General features: G+C 36.4%; 1 protein-coding gene across 2 annotated transcripts in view; it reads right to left on the bottom strand.

The window, feature by feature from the left end:
- Nucleotides 1–17,816, bottom strand: part of NPY2R (neuropeptide Y receptor Y2) — a 274,148-nt gene that overhangs the window by 91,188 nt on the left and 165,144 nt on the right. For both annotated transcript variants that reach the window (XM_079152930.1, XM_079152933.1), the window contains exon 4: nt 644–745. In XM_079152930.1, coding sequence (XP_079009056.1) covers nt 644–745 — 102 coding nt within the window. The remainder of the gene's footprint in view (nt 1–643; nt 746–17,816) is intronic.

Raw genomic sequence — 17,816 nt, 5'->3', positions numbered from 1 at the left:
AGAGACAAAAAAAAGCCCCAAATTGGTTCTTTAAAAAATTAATAAATTTGATCAGCTTATGGATAAAATGAGAAAGAGAGAAGAGGAAAGATTGATTTCTAATAACTGGAAAAGTAGAGTTTTATAAATTCTACCTATATTAAAAGTGGTTTAAGAAAATATCATTAACAATAGCACCAAAGTTGATACCATAAGTGAAATATACAAATTTCTTGAAAACTACCACTCACCAAAATTTACCGAGGATCACAAAAATCTGGATCAGAAAACCTGAATAACTTTACAGCAGTAAGGCAATTTCTTATCCAAAATCTTCCTATAAAGAAAATTCCAGGCCCATGTGGTTTTACTGGTAACATATATCAAATACTTGTGAAAAAATCACAATTTTCTTATTCCTTCAGGAATATAAAGGTAAGGAGGGATTCTCAACTCATTTTATGAGGTCAGCAAAACCCTACTACCAGAAATGGGAAAATAACATATCAACATTGAGAAAATAATATATCAGTAACCCTCATAAAGAAGATGCTAAAATCCTTGACAAACTATTAGCAAGTTAAATCTAGCAATACATAAAAAATTAATAATAATTCTTATCTGTAGACTTTATGGTTTATTCATTTATTCAACAAATATTTACCTAAAGTGGGAATTGCAACCAGAATCTTGCTCTGGAGAGGAGCAGCTATAGTTTCACTCAGTAGCAGATTGGAGGCACCATTTTCTTCACGGCCTTTTTGACCTGTTTGAACAAAAAAGAAATGTCAGCAGTATTTAAATGTATGATGTAATTTGACAATGGCTTCACTTTAGTTTTCTTGCTGTGCTCTAAGACAGACAATCATAGTAATAATGGACAGCAGAGTTTATTTTTCCTATTTGATACTGTTGTTGATAATATATCCTGGAGAGTGAGAGCAATTGTGCCTCCTCTGATTAAGAATAATCTGTCCCCTGGTGCTTTATGTTTAAGAGAAATCACATGTGAATTGTACGAATAATGAGGTGTCGCAAGGAAGCAAACGTACTCAGAAGTGGGTGGGCAAAGCAAACCTGTACTTCTGCCAGAAGTACAAGCTATGGGAACCTCGCTAGCAAGCCCCCCTGGGTGGGCAACTGGGCTGTCCACTGGTTTATATACCTAATACAGTGCTGCCCTTTACCCCGATTGAAGGAATCGGGTACAATCTACACAGTTGGCTAATTTTAGAATTAGGGCCCACAAAAGGGAAGTGCTACAACTGGATCCAGTTAAGGCTGAATCCTATATTCTGAAAATGGACCATCAGGCCTTCTATTTCTGACAAAATGACACAATATGTTAAATTATTTTTCTTTTTAATTTTCTTATTCATATTTTTTCTTTTGTTTTATTGGAGGTATGCACATTTTATTGTTTACTTCCAGTAGATGACTTTTATTGAAACCTGAAAAAGTAATTCTCCATATCCCACTCTGCTTCCCAAACTTTCAAAATACATTCATAACTCATGGAACCCTGACTGATATCTGGTCTAAAACAATCTTGCTTTGATACAAGGACCTTGACTAGATTAAATGATGGTGCAGTAACAAAAGGATATGGAAAATTACAACCCCCCAAAACTGTCTGACCTGCAGGAGGTGTGGGGAGGATGGCAATCACTAATCCTGTCCCAGTAAATCCTTTCCCAGTAACAATGAACCCCCGAGGGAAAAAAGCAAACAGTCATCCCTTCCCAACAAGAAGTCCTGCAGGGATTGAGAACTAGGTCCTGGACTTTAACTCCTCCCAGAAGGAGAAAAGCAAATAGTGAAGCTCTGGGTAACAATGGGTCCCAGAGGAAGAAGATAAGCAGGGAACTTGGGCTGAGGAGTTCTGAGCTTTCATCCATTCCCAGTAACAATGAGTTTCAGACTTTTTACAACTTCTTTCCTGACTAACCAAACGGACACATTCTGCTTCAGTCTCCAATGATTAATTCACCCTCATCGTAAACTATAAAACTCAGACTCCTTCTGTAACCAGGGGCCATTTTCTACCTGGAAAAGGAGCCCCTCCGAGGACTGACTGATGGACTCCACTGCTGACTAAAGGAAAGCCTGCTGATTCGTTGGAGGTCTGCTCCCATTTTTGGTTGTTTGTGCTTACAGTAACCAAAGAAGGACATCAATCATCCAGGAAAAATATCTAAATTTAGGAGTCTGAAGCATAAACTTTCCAGATATCACTTTCAGTGTCAGACATGTGTCTTTGCCTATGTGTTTTAGCACCCATTGTCCATAGAGTGGGTACTCTTTTGGATCTTAAACATCCCTTAAGGCCTACGTGCTCAAGGCTTGTTCCCCAGAGGTGTACTGTTGGGAGGCTGTGGAACCTTTAGGAGGTGGGACTAGTGGGAAGTCTTCAGGCCGTTGTGAGTGTGCCCTCCAAAGGGATTGTGGAACTCTGGCCCCTTCCTCTCTTTTGCTTTTGCCCCCTAACCAAGAGGTGGGCAGCTTTGCTCTCCCACACGCTGCCACCATGATGTGCTACCTCCTCACCAGTCCAGAAGCAATAGTAAGGCCATGCGACCTCCAAAACTGCCAGAATAATTTTTTCTTTTTATAAGTTGATTATCTCAGGTATTTGTTATAGGGTTAGAAAGTAACTAACACAATAGGTATAATAGCTATCAAGGAATGTAAAATCATTTCCTGTTTATTTTGCCCTGATGCTTGACAAAAGCAGAAAATGAAATTCTCTTCAGTTGACTTGTAAGAGCCAATACCAGCACTTCTGGCCCTTCATCTACAGTCTCTTGTTTTTCTCTGGTGGGGGCTTCCCCCTTCACTAATGGGTTCCATTGCTGGTCATGCAAATGTGTTTTCCTGCTTACTTGAAGATTTATCTACATTCTCCTTTCTTGGATTCCTAGTGTGGGAGGTAGATACATGGTTATTTGGTCAGTATAGACCATCCCCAAGATGGTGGCATTTTACTTTCAATGTGTCACTTCATCTGTGAGCTGTTATCTGGCCATGTGTAGCAATATTTCTAACAATGTGATTTAATGCAGTTCATTTCAGCTTAGGTTTATTAAACTGAGAGAGAAAAAAATGTCTTCAGTAATGGAAAGGTGATGTTCGAGGGCTTATTTAACCTATTCCAAAACATTGCTAAGGGCTAAGGGACACCGAATGGTAGAGATAAGATCTGTGGCCCTCCTGAAATCAGTTCTTTTTGTGACTGAGTGTGGTCATCCAGCAGTAGTTACTAACACCTTCTCCTACGTGCTCAGCCTCTCAGTTTTATTAAACTATTGATTTCAACTCAGCACATTCAAGATGGAATTTTTAAGGAAAGCTATACAAAGCAGAAAAGCCCTAAGACTTTTTGTTTAAACAAACAAACAAAAAAAATGATACTGTAAACACAAGGCACAAGAAATTCCCTGAAGTGTATGTTCTTGATAGCACGTTTAAGGTCATGGATTATGCAGATTAAAATTAAAAGAGACTTTTCTATCACTAATGAACTTCTAAATCTATGCAGTCTGAGCACTCCTCCATGCCTTGGGAGTAATCAGAAAAACATATTTTACTTAAAATATATATTTACTTAATATTCACTTCACGAGCATCAACTAATTTGAATTGAGGAGTCACTGGGTACATAGCGCAGTGTTAAGCATTTGACAGGTAATTCATCAGTGAAACTAACTCCCCTTCTCTCAAACAACTTAGATTCCAAGATGAACAACACTGAATTAATTAGGATGCATAAAATTTTTCTTCTTTACTTCTCATTTAGAAAAGGGAGCTAAGGGCATAAACTCATTTTGCAGGGAGTGGTTACTAGAGATTGAACCCAGAGGGTTGTTAACCACTGAGCCATCTCCCCGGGTCTTTTTATTTTTTGAGACCCAGTCTTGCTAAATTACTTAGGAGCAGCTAAATCGCTTAGGCTGGCTTTGAACTTGTGATCCTCCTACCTCAGCCTCCTGAGCTGCTGGGATTATGGACGTGGGCCACTGTGCCGAGCTCCTCCCATAGGCTCTAAGTTTTAGATCTGGATGGATGAAAAACAATTTGGCCATTGCCATATGTTACTACTTTGGGACTATTAGATCTTACACACACATTTGCTCATGACTCACCTCTGTTTGCTACTCTTAGTAACTGCCTTTTGGAGCATTTTCAAGTGTCTCAGTATCAGGAATAGTGTTGATCATAAACTGTCCTTGCCTCACCTCCCTAGGCAAGCATTGCACTTGACCTCCTCTTCTTCTACAGTCCACCAGTAGGAGATATCTTATACCCCACATGCCCTGTCCCTCTGGTTTTGTTCGTGCTGCTGCTTTTATCAAGAAATTCTCTCTTCTTGCTTTTTCTTTCTGATAATTACAATCTCATGACACAATAATGAAAAAAGTCTCCTTGCAGTCCTCCTGGGTGGGATATTCTCCCTTACAGTGGTCCATGTACTCAGTATATATGCCCACTATTGCATGTCTTAGTTTTGTATTAATATTTAGCATACCATGGGCATGACACATATTAGATGTAAGTTAATTCTTCCTGAACTATTTGATGCATGAATTCAATAAGAATTTTAGATCTAGGGAAGATAGAAATGGAGAATCATTAATTTGGAAAGGAAGGAAGAAGGAAGGAAGGAGGGAAGGAAGGAAGGAAGGAAGGAAGGAAGGAAGGAAGGAAGGAAGGAAGGAAGGAAGGACGTTGGTTTAGTTTGCATTTCACAAACCTTACTGAATAACTTCTTATATGTGCTTAAAGAGCTTAGAATTTAAATTACAGAGTGACATAATCAATTTTATAGTTTTCGAGGAGAATAGAGAGCATCACATTATCCTTCCCAATTTTCTCCTAGATATTCTATCAGGAGCTATGGTTATAGAATTGACTAAGGAATGATCCTTTATGGCATAGTGATGATAGTTCAGTAACAGATGTAGACTTCTTAGAAGATAATTGAAGTATAATATAATAATAGTTTTAGATAAGATTGCATCAGTTAGCTTATTCTGCATAACAAACCACCCCAAAATTTAGCAGTTCAAACCATAACCAGTTATTAACTCACAATTCTGTGGGCTGCCTGGTTGGTTCTTGTGGTTTGAATGAACTTAGATACCCTCTTCAGAAGCTTGTAGTATATTGAGTTAAGAAGGTGGATAGGAATTTAGATCCTCATTTAGACATCTAGTGGTTGGTAGGGAATATAGGGTAATAGGGTAATAGGTGTTTGCTCATCCAACAGTCTAGCCACAACTTCTTTACATAAAGGAAGCAGGGATCCAAGATCAGGGAAAGCACAACCCTAAGCCACAGTCACTTTTAATCTTCCACTTAGGTCAAGTTAGCAGATGTCCCATTTGCTGGAGTAAGTCACATGGGAGTGCAAATCACAGGCAGTGTTGAAAAAGCCACACTCCTAAGTCAGTGTGGAAAGACTCTGTCAAGAAGTGAGGATACTGGGAAGGACACTTAGCAGAAATTTTGCCTAGTTCCATCTGATACACACCCCCCAATTCATATCCCTCCTACTTTTACAAATACATGTATCTTTTTTCTAAGACTATCCAAAGCATCATACATTATAGTATCAAAAGTAAAATCTACAACCTTGTAATCTAAATCAGGTGCAGATGGGCATTGTGGTTACTGCGCCTCTTGATCAGAACATATAAATTAGAATGATAAGAAATGATAAGTTATATGACTTCCAATTTACCCAAAATAAATATAATGTTGAGACAGAGTGCGGGGCGGGGGGGGGGGGCAGGGGTGAGAAACTGAAACAAATACCTCTTCCTAAAAGAGAAAGAACAAAACAAGTATAATAATCAAACCCTTTCAACACGTTTCCATTCAGTTGGCTCATTTATCATTACTAATAAGTTATAAGGGCAAACAGAGTCAGTACAGGAAGCCACTGTGAAAGGGTATAGGTACAGGAAAATAAACCATTGTAATCATTTTTGCCACAATCTAACAGAAACTGAAAGAACATGACAAATAGGAAAGGAGAAACTGACTCTCTATTAGAAACTCAGAGATTTAAATCCAAAGAAATATACAGAGATCTAGAATTGGCTTGGTTTTATGAACACTCAATTTAATGGACCACAAACTGCAACTTATGTGCACAATGTATCATGGACACAGAGGTCAGAAAACAAACAGATACCTACCCAGGCAATCTTCAGTCTTACACATCAACTCCCAGAATGTTATTTTGATCATGTTTTAGTTTTCTTTGAAATAAAAGAGTGTTTAAGTTAAGATGACATAATTTCATTCTATCAAGCTCAAGAGAAGAAATTGAGCTGAACCAGGAGAAATGGGCTTACTATCTTGCAACATCTTTTAGAAAGATTAGAATAGGTAGGTACCAGTAATAAATTATTAATTAATTGTTCAATACAGGAATTAGAAGCCATTTAATTCTTGAACCACAACATTTTTGTCAACTAAATTTAGTTCTGAAATCCTTCACTCTATTTAGCCTTTAGCTTATATGACAAAAAAATTTTAAAAAGATAGGAACCCAGGGATATACATGGTTATGCTTTGCCCCATTCAGGGAAATTTTATACACCAATTATTTTCATTTTGTCTACAGCATAAGTTAAGAGATATTTGTACAGCAGGAAGATTTATTGAAATCATCTCAACAATATCACTGAAATGAATTAAACCTAGCTCCATGGTGATCAGTCCAGAATAGCTCATGATAGCTCAGTATAATCTAGTGACTTTAGTGTCAGTGCTGCTTTATATGTTAGAAATTAGATTACTTGTCCTATATGAACTCAAGAGCTCAGACCCTAGGGGAAAAATGGCAAAAACAACATTTAGTATCTTTTAATGATTTTTTTTTTGGGGGGGGAGTGTGTTGCAGAATATTTGAGTGCACTAATTATTTTTGGTTTGGGTATAAAAATAAATGATATCAATGAAATAAAATTAAAAGGCTATAGAAGAGGCAATTTTAGAATATATGGCTATAATCCATGTATTTTTAAGAATTAATAGACCTTAGTTTTTTCATTACCTTTATTACTTTTCCACATTTTAGAGAGATAAACTAAAATTATCAGTTAATTTCTTGAGATGACTTCATTATAATACATATTTAAAAATATACAATCAGTACCAGTGATAGTTCAGCCTATGAGAACACATTTCTTTTCAACTATTTCTCTTAACCCATTATGTCCCACCTATGGGTGGTCTGAATATGTACAGGTTTAATACACACACACACACACATGACATGGAACATAAAAGAGTTAACATTTAGGTAGTAAGGCATATCTGAAAAGAAATCAAAGAGGTGTCTTGTAATTTGTATAGATTTGTTCCATGTTCTCCTTGCCAAGTTTAATTATTGACAGATCAATCTATCTTAACTACAGGAAGTTATTATAACAATGTATTTTATATTTTCTTCTAATTGTTAAGATTTTGCATATTGAAATATGTCAAGATTCTACTAGAAATACATTTGAACTTTTCTTATCCGAGGTACAGCACAGCTAGGGAAAAAAGAAAAAAAAAAAATGCATTGTAATAAGAGTAGCTTCTTTTCCAAAATAAACAAGCACAAAAATTAAACACAAAAATTTGCTCTTTGAAATTTGCATTTTTTCATATTAAATCACCCAGAATTTGTAATCCTCACTGAAGATAGCCTATTACTTCATGTGCTATGAAATGAATTAAATGTAAATCTTAATAGGCTGCAATCAACATAGTTAATGTTGAGGTTTATTTTTTTGTTTTTCACTGTAGAAAGTGAAAGCAATAGTGTTCTTCAGTTCAGAACCCTAAGTATGAAGTATAATACTTTTTTATTGTGGTGAAAAACATATAACATTAAATCTACCCAAAGTGTTTAAGCAACAGATGGTTTAAAATAATTATCATTTTGAGAACCTGATATAGTAAACAAAAGGTGACAATGAAAGTACAAATTTATTGGATGCTTGCACAAATCCAGTTTTATGCCCTTGACACAATATGTTTACAAAAAAAGAGAACAATAGAATTATTAATTCAGTCAAAAATTATTGTGCGGGTGCAGAGATGCAAAGATGAATAACGCGATCCAAGCCTTCAAGAAGTTCATGCTCTAGTTGGGAGACTAAACTTGAAAATAAGATACAACAAAAAGTGCTACATGTTAAAGTAGAGGTGATCACAACACATGAATAGAACACTTAAGGAAAGAACCCCTGAGTGCATCAGAAATACCTGCAAATTAAACAAATGCTAAGCTGGAACCCCATCACCCTGGACTATGGAATCACACCTTTTTGCATAAGGAATTTTAAAAAATGTCTTTAAAAGCTAATATTAGATTTTTTTCTAACATACAGCCAAAACTGAGAATCCATGAATGAGGAGATCACCTTGACACTGAACAAAGCAGGGGAGAGTTTAAGCATTTTATTAAGTGGTGACAGCACAGGCAACACTCTGGAAATCTAAATACACTTGGCTTATTTTGGGACCCACATAGTTAAGATATGCTACAGAGCAGATTCTGGACAGGGGCTGATGGGCAGAGATCCATAAGAAGTAAGGTTAGTTCAAAAGGAAGGAGGCCTCATGTGCCATGTAGAGGACTTCAGATTTTCTCCTACTGAAGAGTCTCTGCAAGACTTTAAGTAGCAGAGTGACATTATTGTGTGCATGTTAGATCAAGTGCTCTGGCAACATGGTGGAATGTGGATTCTGCCGAGGCAAGGCTACAGACAGGGACACTCATAAGGACTCTGATGTAGAAAACTACATCAGAGAAGGCCTGAAATAGGCCAGTGGAAGTAGGAATGGACAATGATGGAGGATAGCAAGAGATATTTACAAGGGACAATATAACTAGGTGGAAAGAGCAGTCTTTGCTGGCTTTGTGAGCCAGTACTTCTCCATCTGTAAAGAGAAGGGCTACTGCAAAGGTTAAATGTGATATAGACCTAAAATAATTATCATGGGACCTGCAAAGAAGAAAGAAGTCATCAGCACTTTCATTTGCAGGTAGAGTAGGTGCAGCTTAGTTGCATCTGATAAGAGTAAAGGAGTGGGGTGTGAGGGCAAGGAGAAACCAAGGAGGACATTTTTCCATGCCTACAAAGATGAAAATTTGTTCTAAGACATCCGTGCATTTTAAGGATGACAATGCCAAGATAAAGATTCCATCAGGGAGCAGGTGGAGAAGGGAGAGATTGAAGGTCAAGTATGTTAGCATGAAACAAGCCAGACGCAAACTTCACAAGTCCTCTCAGTCTTCAATTCGGGAACCAAGTTCCATGCAGGAACGGGATAGGCAGGAACAGGGTGATGCCATTGGACCCACTTTCCTGGTGGAAAAAGGAGGGGACTGGGTTTATACAGGTATACTAAGAGGTGACTTAATTAATGAGCACATCAGGTTGGGCACTCAGGAATTTGGGATCTGTTTTACTGGGCAAAATGGAGGGGGCAATCTGGGGTGAGCAGCCAGGCTCTGGGATTTATAATGTTGGACTAGATGGAGGGCCTGGGGTCAGTGGTTGGTATCTGGAAAGGTTTCGTTTAGGGAAGGATCAACACTTTGGCCTCTCCTCAGAGACTGCCTTTCTAGGTTTGGTGAACACTTCCTCCCCAGGGTTTGTTTTATCACCAGGAAAGAATGTACTGGGAAAGGACCAATGCTCTCAATGTATGGCTTTCTTTCTCACTTCCCTTTTCCCAGGCCTCACTATTTTTGAGGTTTGTCATTTTCCATAGATATAAGAAAGACAAATGGGTAGATAATGTTGGTGAAAATGTCAGGAAGGAGACAAGCCTGAGATCAAGGAGCAACTAGTTGGAGATAGAAGGTCAGTTGGCTCTCTGAAACCAGACCAAGAAATGTTCATTATAGGAAAAGAGTCATATGGATATCAAAGCTCCAAAGCTGACTATTAACATCATCATTGTCATTGGCATCATTATCATCATCATCAGTGTCAATATTATTTACTGATGTGTCTGGCAACTAATTGAATCATTTATACACGTTATCTAGTTTAATCATTCAACAACCCAAAAACATGGAAACTTGAAGATGAAGGAAATGAAGTTTGGAGGTTTTAGGAAATTACTCAACTATTTGTACTATAAACAATAATAACTCTATATATCAACATCTCATAACAATAATTAAGAATTAAATATATATAACTTTTCAATTGATGTCAACTGATGGTGAATTTGGGTGTCACCCATTAATTTAGGACTTCCCAGATAACCCTACATCTGACTATCTTTGTTTTGGAAAATTCCTATGGTTATTCTCTGAACCCAGGAACCAATTTAGAAACCCAGCACATTTCATAAACAAGCTTTCTCTAAAGCCAGCTAAAAATTACAGACAGTTCTTCCCAATCTACCTGTATCCTGCTGCTTACCAAATCATGCAATTCCTTGTCCTTTCTGAAGATGCTTCATGTTGAGAGTATTGCTTATCTTTGGAAATTTTGATATGAGCATTATATTTCTTACTAACAATGCTGAAATATTTTTATGGAACAGAAATCCTCTTGAGGCTCCAGCTAATAATAGAATAGGTAATAGTTTCACTGCTATCTCATGGCAATAAAAATATAAGAAGAAAATTCTCAAACTTGTATTGACAATGGAAAGAATGAATAAAATCTCTTCTTCTAAAAAAGGAAAGACAAGAGAGATGAGAAGAATGTAAGAATGTTCCAAGAAGGAAGGAAGAAGAAGGGAAGGAGATGGGGAAGGGAGAAGAAAAGGAAAAGAAAGATGGCAAAGGGGCAGAAAAGGAGATGAAGGACAGATCCGTGACAGATAGACAGACTGGTGCAGACATACATACATATAAACTACACATACTTAAAGTGAGCCCTAAAAATACATTTCATTTGTTCATTTTCTTTCTTTCTTTTTTCTTTGTGTTGCAGTACTGGAGACGTACTTAGGGCCTTGCACATGCCACACAAGCGCTCCACCACTGAGCTAGCCATTAACTCTTTTTATTTTGAGACAGCATCTTGCTCATTTGCCATGTCTGACCTGGAACTTGCGATCCTCCTGCCTCCTGAGTAACTGGGATCATAGGTGTGCGACACTACACCTGGCCTTTTTCATTCATTCTTGATCAGAATATTCCACCCAAAGATCATCAGTTTCAACTACTTGTTAATGAGGAAAAGTTACTGAGATATGGTGAAACACTATTAGTTCTAGTGCTGAGAGAATAAAACTTTATATTAACCATAGACTTTTTAGAGTTAAGAAGACTGAAGAATGTTTACATATGGATAACCATAACATATAAATTAACTGTACACTTCTTACTATTTTATTATCATAAAGTTGAGTTTCTATGACACAGAGATTTTCCCACACTATTAAAAAAAATGCCATTACAGAAATATTTTCATAAAACGATAATTTGTGATCCCAAGATTTATAAATGATTATTTCAGAAAGTGAAGTTGTTAGAACTTCTTTTTGTAGAAAATTGTTTTGCACCTTTTTTTTGGAAACCAGGCTTATAATAGATTTATTTTTCTCCCAAACTTGTGATAATGAACATACTGATTCTGTTCTCACGTATCTAATATATCCTATTAGTTAAAAACATAAGAAAAACCACCAATTACTGGAGGACTGGAGGATTTGCTGAGGAGAAGAAAAAATTTGATAGTACTTCTCTTAGGTCTATACAGTTTTTCAATGACTCCATATAGCATGCTCTATAGAGCTTGGTTTGCAGGAAAACAGCTGAAGTCCAGTTCCAGATCTGCCACATGGTATTTGAATAAGGTACTGATTTTTCAGTGCTTCGGTTTCATCATTTTTTAAAGGATAAAGCAAATAATATTAGCATAGTAACTAACCCATGCAAACATAACATATTTATTGAATAAAATGAATAAATGAATGAGAAAAGATGCTTAACATTATATCCAGCTTATAAAGTTCCCCCAAGATGTTTATGTTCTTCCATTCTAAGCATTAATTTCTTTCCATGTTAAAGCTACAATCAAGATATTTCTCATTTACAACTTTTGAACTATTTAGGAATATGGGCAAATGGCCACATGGTTCAAAGTTCATGTCCATCACCTGTTTCAAGTTCAATTCAAACGTAGGGCTCCACTGTCTTCTGTCACCATTTGTTTGCCTCGTGACACATGCTTCTCTGCTGTTGAGTTCGTCATTGTTTCCAAGCTGTTATCAGTGTCTCCACTTTCTCTTCTGAACTAGATCCCTTCTTTGAAGATAGGAATGTCTTTCATGACACCTACCAAAGTGCTATGTCTGGACACACAGCAGTCAGGACCAAACAAAATGCAGGCTACAGAACCCTAGGAGACATGCACAACTTTGCATAAACAACTTTGTATAGAGCGTGTAGGACAAAAGTGGCTTTGATGGAAGTTCACTAACGATGTCAACTCTTCTGCAATGATATGGTCCAAGAAATAGCTTCACTGCCTATTTGATCTACCACATAAAATTGTTATAGTTTTAGAAATATGGAAAGCACTGATTGAACCAAATCAATACAGAAGAAAAACAAGACCAGATCTCTCATTGTAAGGAAATGAATCAAGTCAATAGTTCATAATAATAACTACTATTGTTAGATATTTAATATGTGACCACCGTGGTACTGAATGCTTGGGAAAGTTATGTGTCATTTACAAGCCAAGAAAATAGATGACAGTTGTAAATAGATATATAGATTAAATACACATCCAAATCCATCCCACCAGCAAGAGGCAGACTTGGGTCACAACTCTATAACATAAGAGGCATTTCCCATGTGCTTTGCTGCCTCTCCAAGGTCACAAGCTTAGAAAGAGAGAAAGTCTATAGGTGCCTAGTGATACAGAGAGTACACAAAAGTGAAAAGAATACAGAATTATCTGTCAACTTTCTGATTCATCTCTAAAAACAAAGACTTCCAGTTCCAACTAAAAGAAGCTCAAGGTCAAAACTCCATGTTTCTCGCTAGTAGGCCTTGAAGATTCAGTGGCTAAGAATGGACTGCTTCTATTAGATTTTTCAGTCCCTGAAAAACTAGTGATTTCCCACTCTCATAATTCTTGCATAATAACAAAAATCATTCACATTTCCCACAGGCTCAGAAGTCACTCCGACTCTCTCAAAGGAGCTGATGTCCACCAATTCACTAGATTTATCAAGGAGTCCTCTATAAGGCTTTGGGGTTACGTAGCATACAAAGAAGAGGGAGGCAAGACGGATAGACTTATCTGGTGTATCATAATTCAGATGCAGCTAACATCCCATCTAAAACAATATGCATCCTCAAACTCCTTGCAGGTCAAACCAGTTTCAGTATGGCAACACACTTCCTGCAGTCATTTGTTTCATAAGCCTAGTTTAGAATAATCACATTTCAGTGCCACCATGATGCAGCTGGTTTATGGCTCTAAGATGGAGCCACAGTTTTGGTGTCCAAGATTCATTCTGTTTGTTCATTAGGGAAGGGTAAAGGACTAAATCTTCTAGTATACTATCTTTAAAAGAGGATCACTGCTAAGAAGAGTATTATTTCAAATTAATAACTACACTTAATAAAAATGTGATAATTTTCTAAAGATTATGAAATAATAATATTTTATACAAGACACCTTACTTGCAAATATTAAGCTAAAAATATTCTGTAAGACTTCAATTTCCTTTGATGTCCAAGATCTGCCTCCTTGAAATGACTGATGACAGATCTGTTTCCTCTTCTCTCACTGTTCCAAAAGTTGTATCTCAGAGCTGTATGACAGCCTCTCCTTGAGGACAGCAGTGTTTTTCAGGTACGTGCATAGCACAGGACTCCAATTCCTTAAAAGGTCGTTCATTCATGGTACATGATTTCAATACCAGATGCAAGGCTGCAATTTAACGAGGAGTCCTGCAGACACGCCGTCTGATGTTCCAGTTGCACCATACAGTCTCTGAGCATCTCCCCAAAGTCTGAGAAGTGTGCCCACTAGGAGTCCTAGTGCACATAATATCATTTCTCACACCAAGTGCACATCTATTCTCCTGTTACCAACTTCCAAACATTTCATGAGTTTAGAAAATCTTCTAATATTCAGGGTTAGAGTCAGGGTTAGGGAGACGGTCATAGAAGGAGGTGCTATCATAGAATATGTAACAGTTTCGCAACCTAATTGGTCCCTATTCATTTTCTTCTCTCCCCCATAAGTGCCTAGATTATGTTCTGTCTGAACCCTTCATTCCTGACACACTTTCATAAACGGCACACTGGTAAGTGTAATAGAGCTCCCCTCCCACCCCACTCATCTGCCATATTTTCCTTCTTATTCTTTATTGTAAATTCAAGGTCTCCCCAACTCAACTTCAGTCAGGGATCTAAAAAATAATCGGTATTTGAATCTCCCTCTTTTCTTGCCTTCCAACATCATGAACAAAAAAGTGTAGAAGCAACAATCAAGTGAGGTAAGGAAACAAGCAAACAATTGCCCTGAGACTTTGCAAATGAAACAAATTTTGTAGTTATATGTCTGCTCAGGAGGCTGAGGCAAAAGGATCCAGAGTTCAAAGACAGCCTCAGCAACTTAGCAAGGTGCTTAGGAACTCAGGGAGATCCTGTCTCTAAATAAAATACAAAAAACAAAAAATAAAACAGGACTACAATGTGGCTGAGTAGTTAAGTGCCCTGGAGCTCAATCCCTGGTACCTAAAAAATAAAATAAAATAACATAAAATAAAATAACATAAAATAAAATAAAATAAAATTTTCCTTTGCTCAGTTTTCATAATGTTTAAAACCCACAAACCTATCTCCATGTAAAATTATGACTAGATCAAAACAAAATTGCTATCATTAATTTTCCCTAATTAGTGGCTTCACGTGTAAAAAAATATTGTATTTAGGTAATTAGTAAAGTAAATAATTAGGATTTAATTGAATTGTTAGGCTGTTTCCAACTCTGGAAGTTTAAATCACTTAAGCATCTGTAATTTAACATTTGGCATGTAGATAATTAGGGCAATGTGAAAAGCTCACTCTTTATTAACGCTGTTTTTTTATTTTCATTTTTTATTTTTCAGATGAGCCAAAGGTATCCATGGGAACATATTGTATACTGCAGAACAGAAAAAAATACTTCCGGATCTGTCACTGCAATAGTAATATTGTAAATCTTGCCCCTGGAGCGTCATCTCAACGATGACACTGTTCGTGATTAACGTGGGCTCTTTCTTGGGAAGAAGCTCAAGAGTGTTTCATGGTATCTCTATTCAGGTTCTTCAGTACATGGTTTGAATGATTCACATTTTTCAATGGTATTTCTGTCACCCCTGAGGAAACTGGAATAAAATTAAGGAAACTTTAATCTCTGGGTAGTAAAGAGACATCCATGATCAACTTGTGACTTGAACCCCAGGTCTCTTATGTATGAGCCTCTATCATGCTAAGGTTGAGACATTTATATTTAAAACTAAGGTGTAATGATATGCAAAGAAAATTAAGTGGATCTCCATTTCTTGTTCTTCTAAAGTATCTTTGCTTGTGTGTGTGTGTAGGGGTGATTATACACCCATGTTACACGTATTTATTTCGGTCATGAAAAGTCAAAAATTTAACCTGACTGATTAGAATCCAGGGCACTAGATAGATATTTTGATTTATTCTCAGAGAGCTTGATTTTCAGAGAAACTAATTGTGTTTTATCTGAACAAACAAAATCTAATGTACTGTTCACAGATCACTAGTGTGGAGAAGTCACCTGTTTTCCTCACTTCCAGGTCCCACATGTGGGTCTTGCTAGAGCTAATGCCTTCATGACCAGCAAGTGCAACAAACTCATCCTTTGAAAAAACATCCTTTTGGAATTAGTAAAGGAAAGTAAGATTTTTTTTAATTTTTTTTTTTTTCTTTTTAGTTGGTGATGGACTTTTATTTTTTTTTATTTATATGCAGTGCTGAGAATCGACCCCACTGGCCTCACACATGCTAGGCAAGTGCTCTACCCCTGAGCTACAACCCCAGCCCAGAAAGCAAGATTAATAATAGAAAAGTATGAAGATAAAAAGTATGGAAATAAAAATAGGATTGTTAATTAAAAAGTATGGATATAAAAATTATACCATGATATAATTATAGTGAATTGTAACAACTTGATAAATGCATGAACTTACCTATATTATACTCTTTTTCTAAATAGAAAGTAATGATATGTATTCTTTTTAATTTTTTTTTTTTTTAGTTGTAGATGGACACAATACCTTTATTTATCTTTATGTGGTGCTGTGGATCAAACCCAGTGCCTCATACATGCGAGGCAAATGCTCTACCACTGAGCCCAATATATGTTCTTATAAAAAATAGAAAGTACTAGGAATCAGAAAAATTTGGCTTCAATCCCAATACCAAAAGGTAATCTTATCACTACAGACACTTTGGCATATTTCCTTTCAATCTTTTCTTTTTCAAAATATATATTTACCTAGTCAAAATTATATTTATTACACAAAAATTTTTGCATAATTTTTGTTTAGTGTTAGTCCTCAAAACATCAGCTGAAAGCAGCTGTAATTGCTCTGTACAGCCCTGTTTAAATGAGGATGAACTCAAACTAGTTTCACCAGTGACTCTGGCTTTTAGTAGCAACGGGAACAGCACCTGTTTCTAAATCTTGGTCCTCGATGCTGGCTGCAAATAAGAGTCAACCATTACCCCCAGGACAACTGTAAAAACTCCAGTTTCACCCCAGAATAATCAGTGTCTCTCGTCATCAATTTTTTTTTCATATTCTTCCCATTGATTCTAATACAGTCAGCATTGAGAATCTAGGCTGTGAATTTTGAAGGCTTTAATTTTTTTAGTTTGAAATACTCTAAAAGAATTTGGAAAACCAGTGTTCCCTTACCGATTTGAAATTTGAATGAGATCCTTTCATGTGCAACATGGATAGAACTGGAGATCATTATGTTAAGTGAAATAAGCCAGGCACGGCATCCACTTGATAACACCACTCACATGTGGAATCTAAAAAAGTTGACCTCATGGAAGGTGAAGTAGAAAGGTGGTTACCAGAGGCAGAGAAAGTAGGCAGAAGAGGCATGGGAAAAGGTGCATCTGTGGGTACTAAGTCACAGTTAGACAGGAGCAAGAGGTTCTGGTGTGCCACTACACAGTTCAGTGGCTACAAGTACAATAATGTACTTTACATTTGAAAAAGCTAAAGAAAGCATTTTAAACTTTTAACCACAAGATGCGATAAATGTTTGTAACCTGATTTAAACATTATACCATATATACATGTATCAAAGCATCATGTTACCCATTATCATGTATAACTTTTATGATTTTATGCATCATTAAGAACCAAATTTAATTTTTAAAACAGGAAAAGCAAAGAGAGGAAAAATAAAGAAAGAAACTTGACATTAAAAATTTTGTTATGAGTTTAAAAATGTATAGAAGATAATTTCTGGCATAATATAAGTATTGATATTTTTAATAAGTTTACTATTCCTCAAATGTATCTAGAAGAATCTAAAAGCACAGCAGTTTGATATTTTAAATCCTTTCATATAATCCACGAACAAGTATTTTTTGACATCCAGAAATTTTATGCCATTCCTTTTAATTTTTTCACACTGTATTTCTATTTCATTTATCCTGGATAATTTCATCTCAAGATAACACATTATTGTAGTTTCAAGTATTTTCTGGATCACTGTAACAACAAAAAAATGAATATAAGTTGAAATTCAATTTTTCTCATTGCCATATGGATTAATTGATTTCTTCTGGATAAAGAAAATCCAAAGAA

The sequence above is a fragment of the Sciurus vulgaris genome (genome assembly GCF_902686455.1).
Source record: "Sciurus vulgaris genome assembly, chromosome: 9".
In the NCBI taxonomy this organism is placed as follows: Eukaryota; Metazoa; Chordata; class Mammalia; order Rodentia; family Sciuridae; genus Sciurus; species Sciurus vulgaris.
This window is presented reverse-complemented; position numbering and strand designations above follow the sequence as displayed.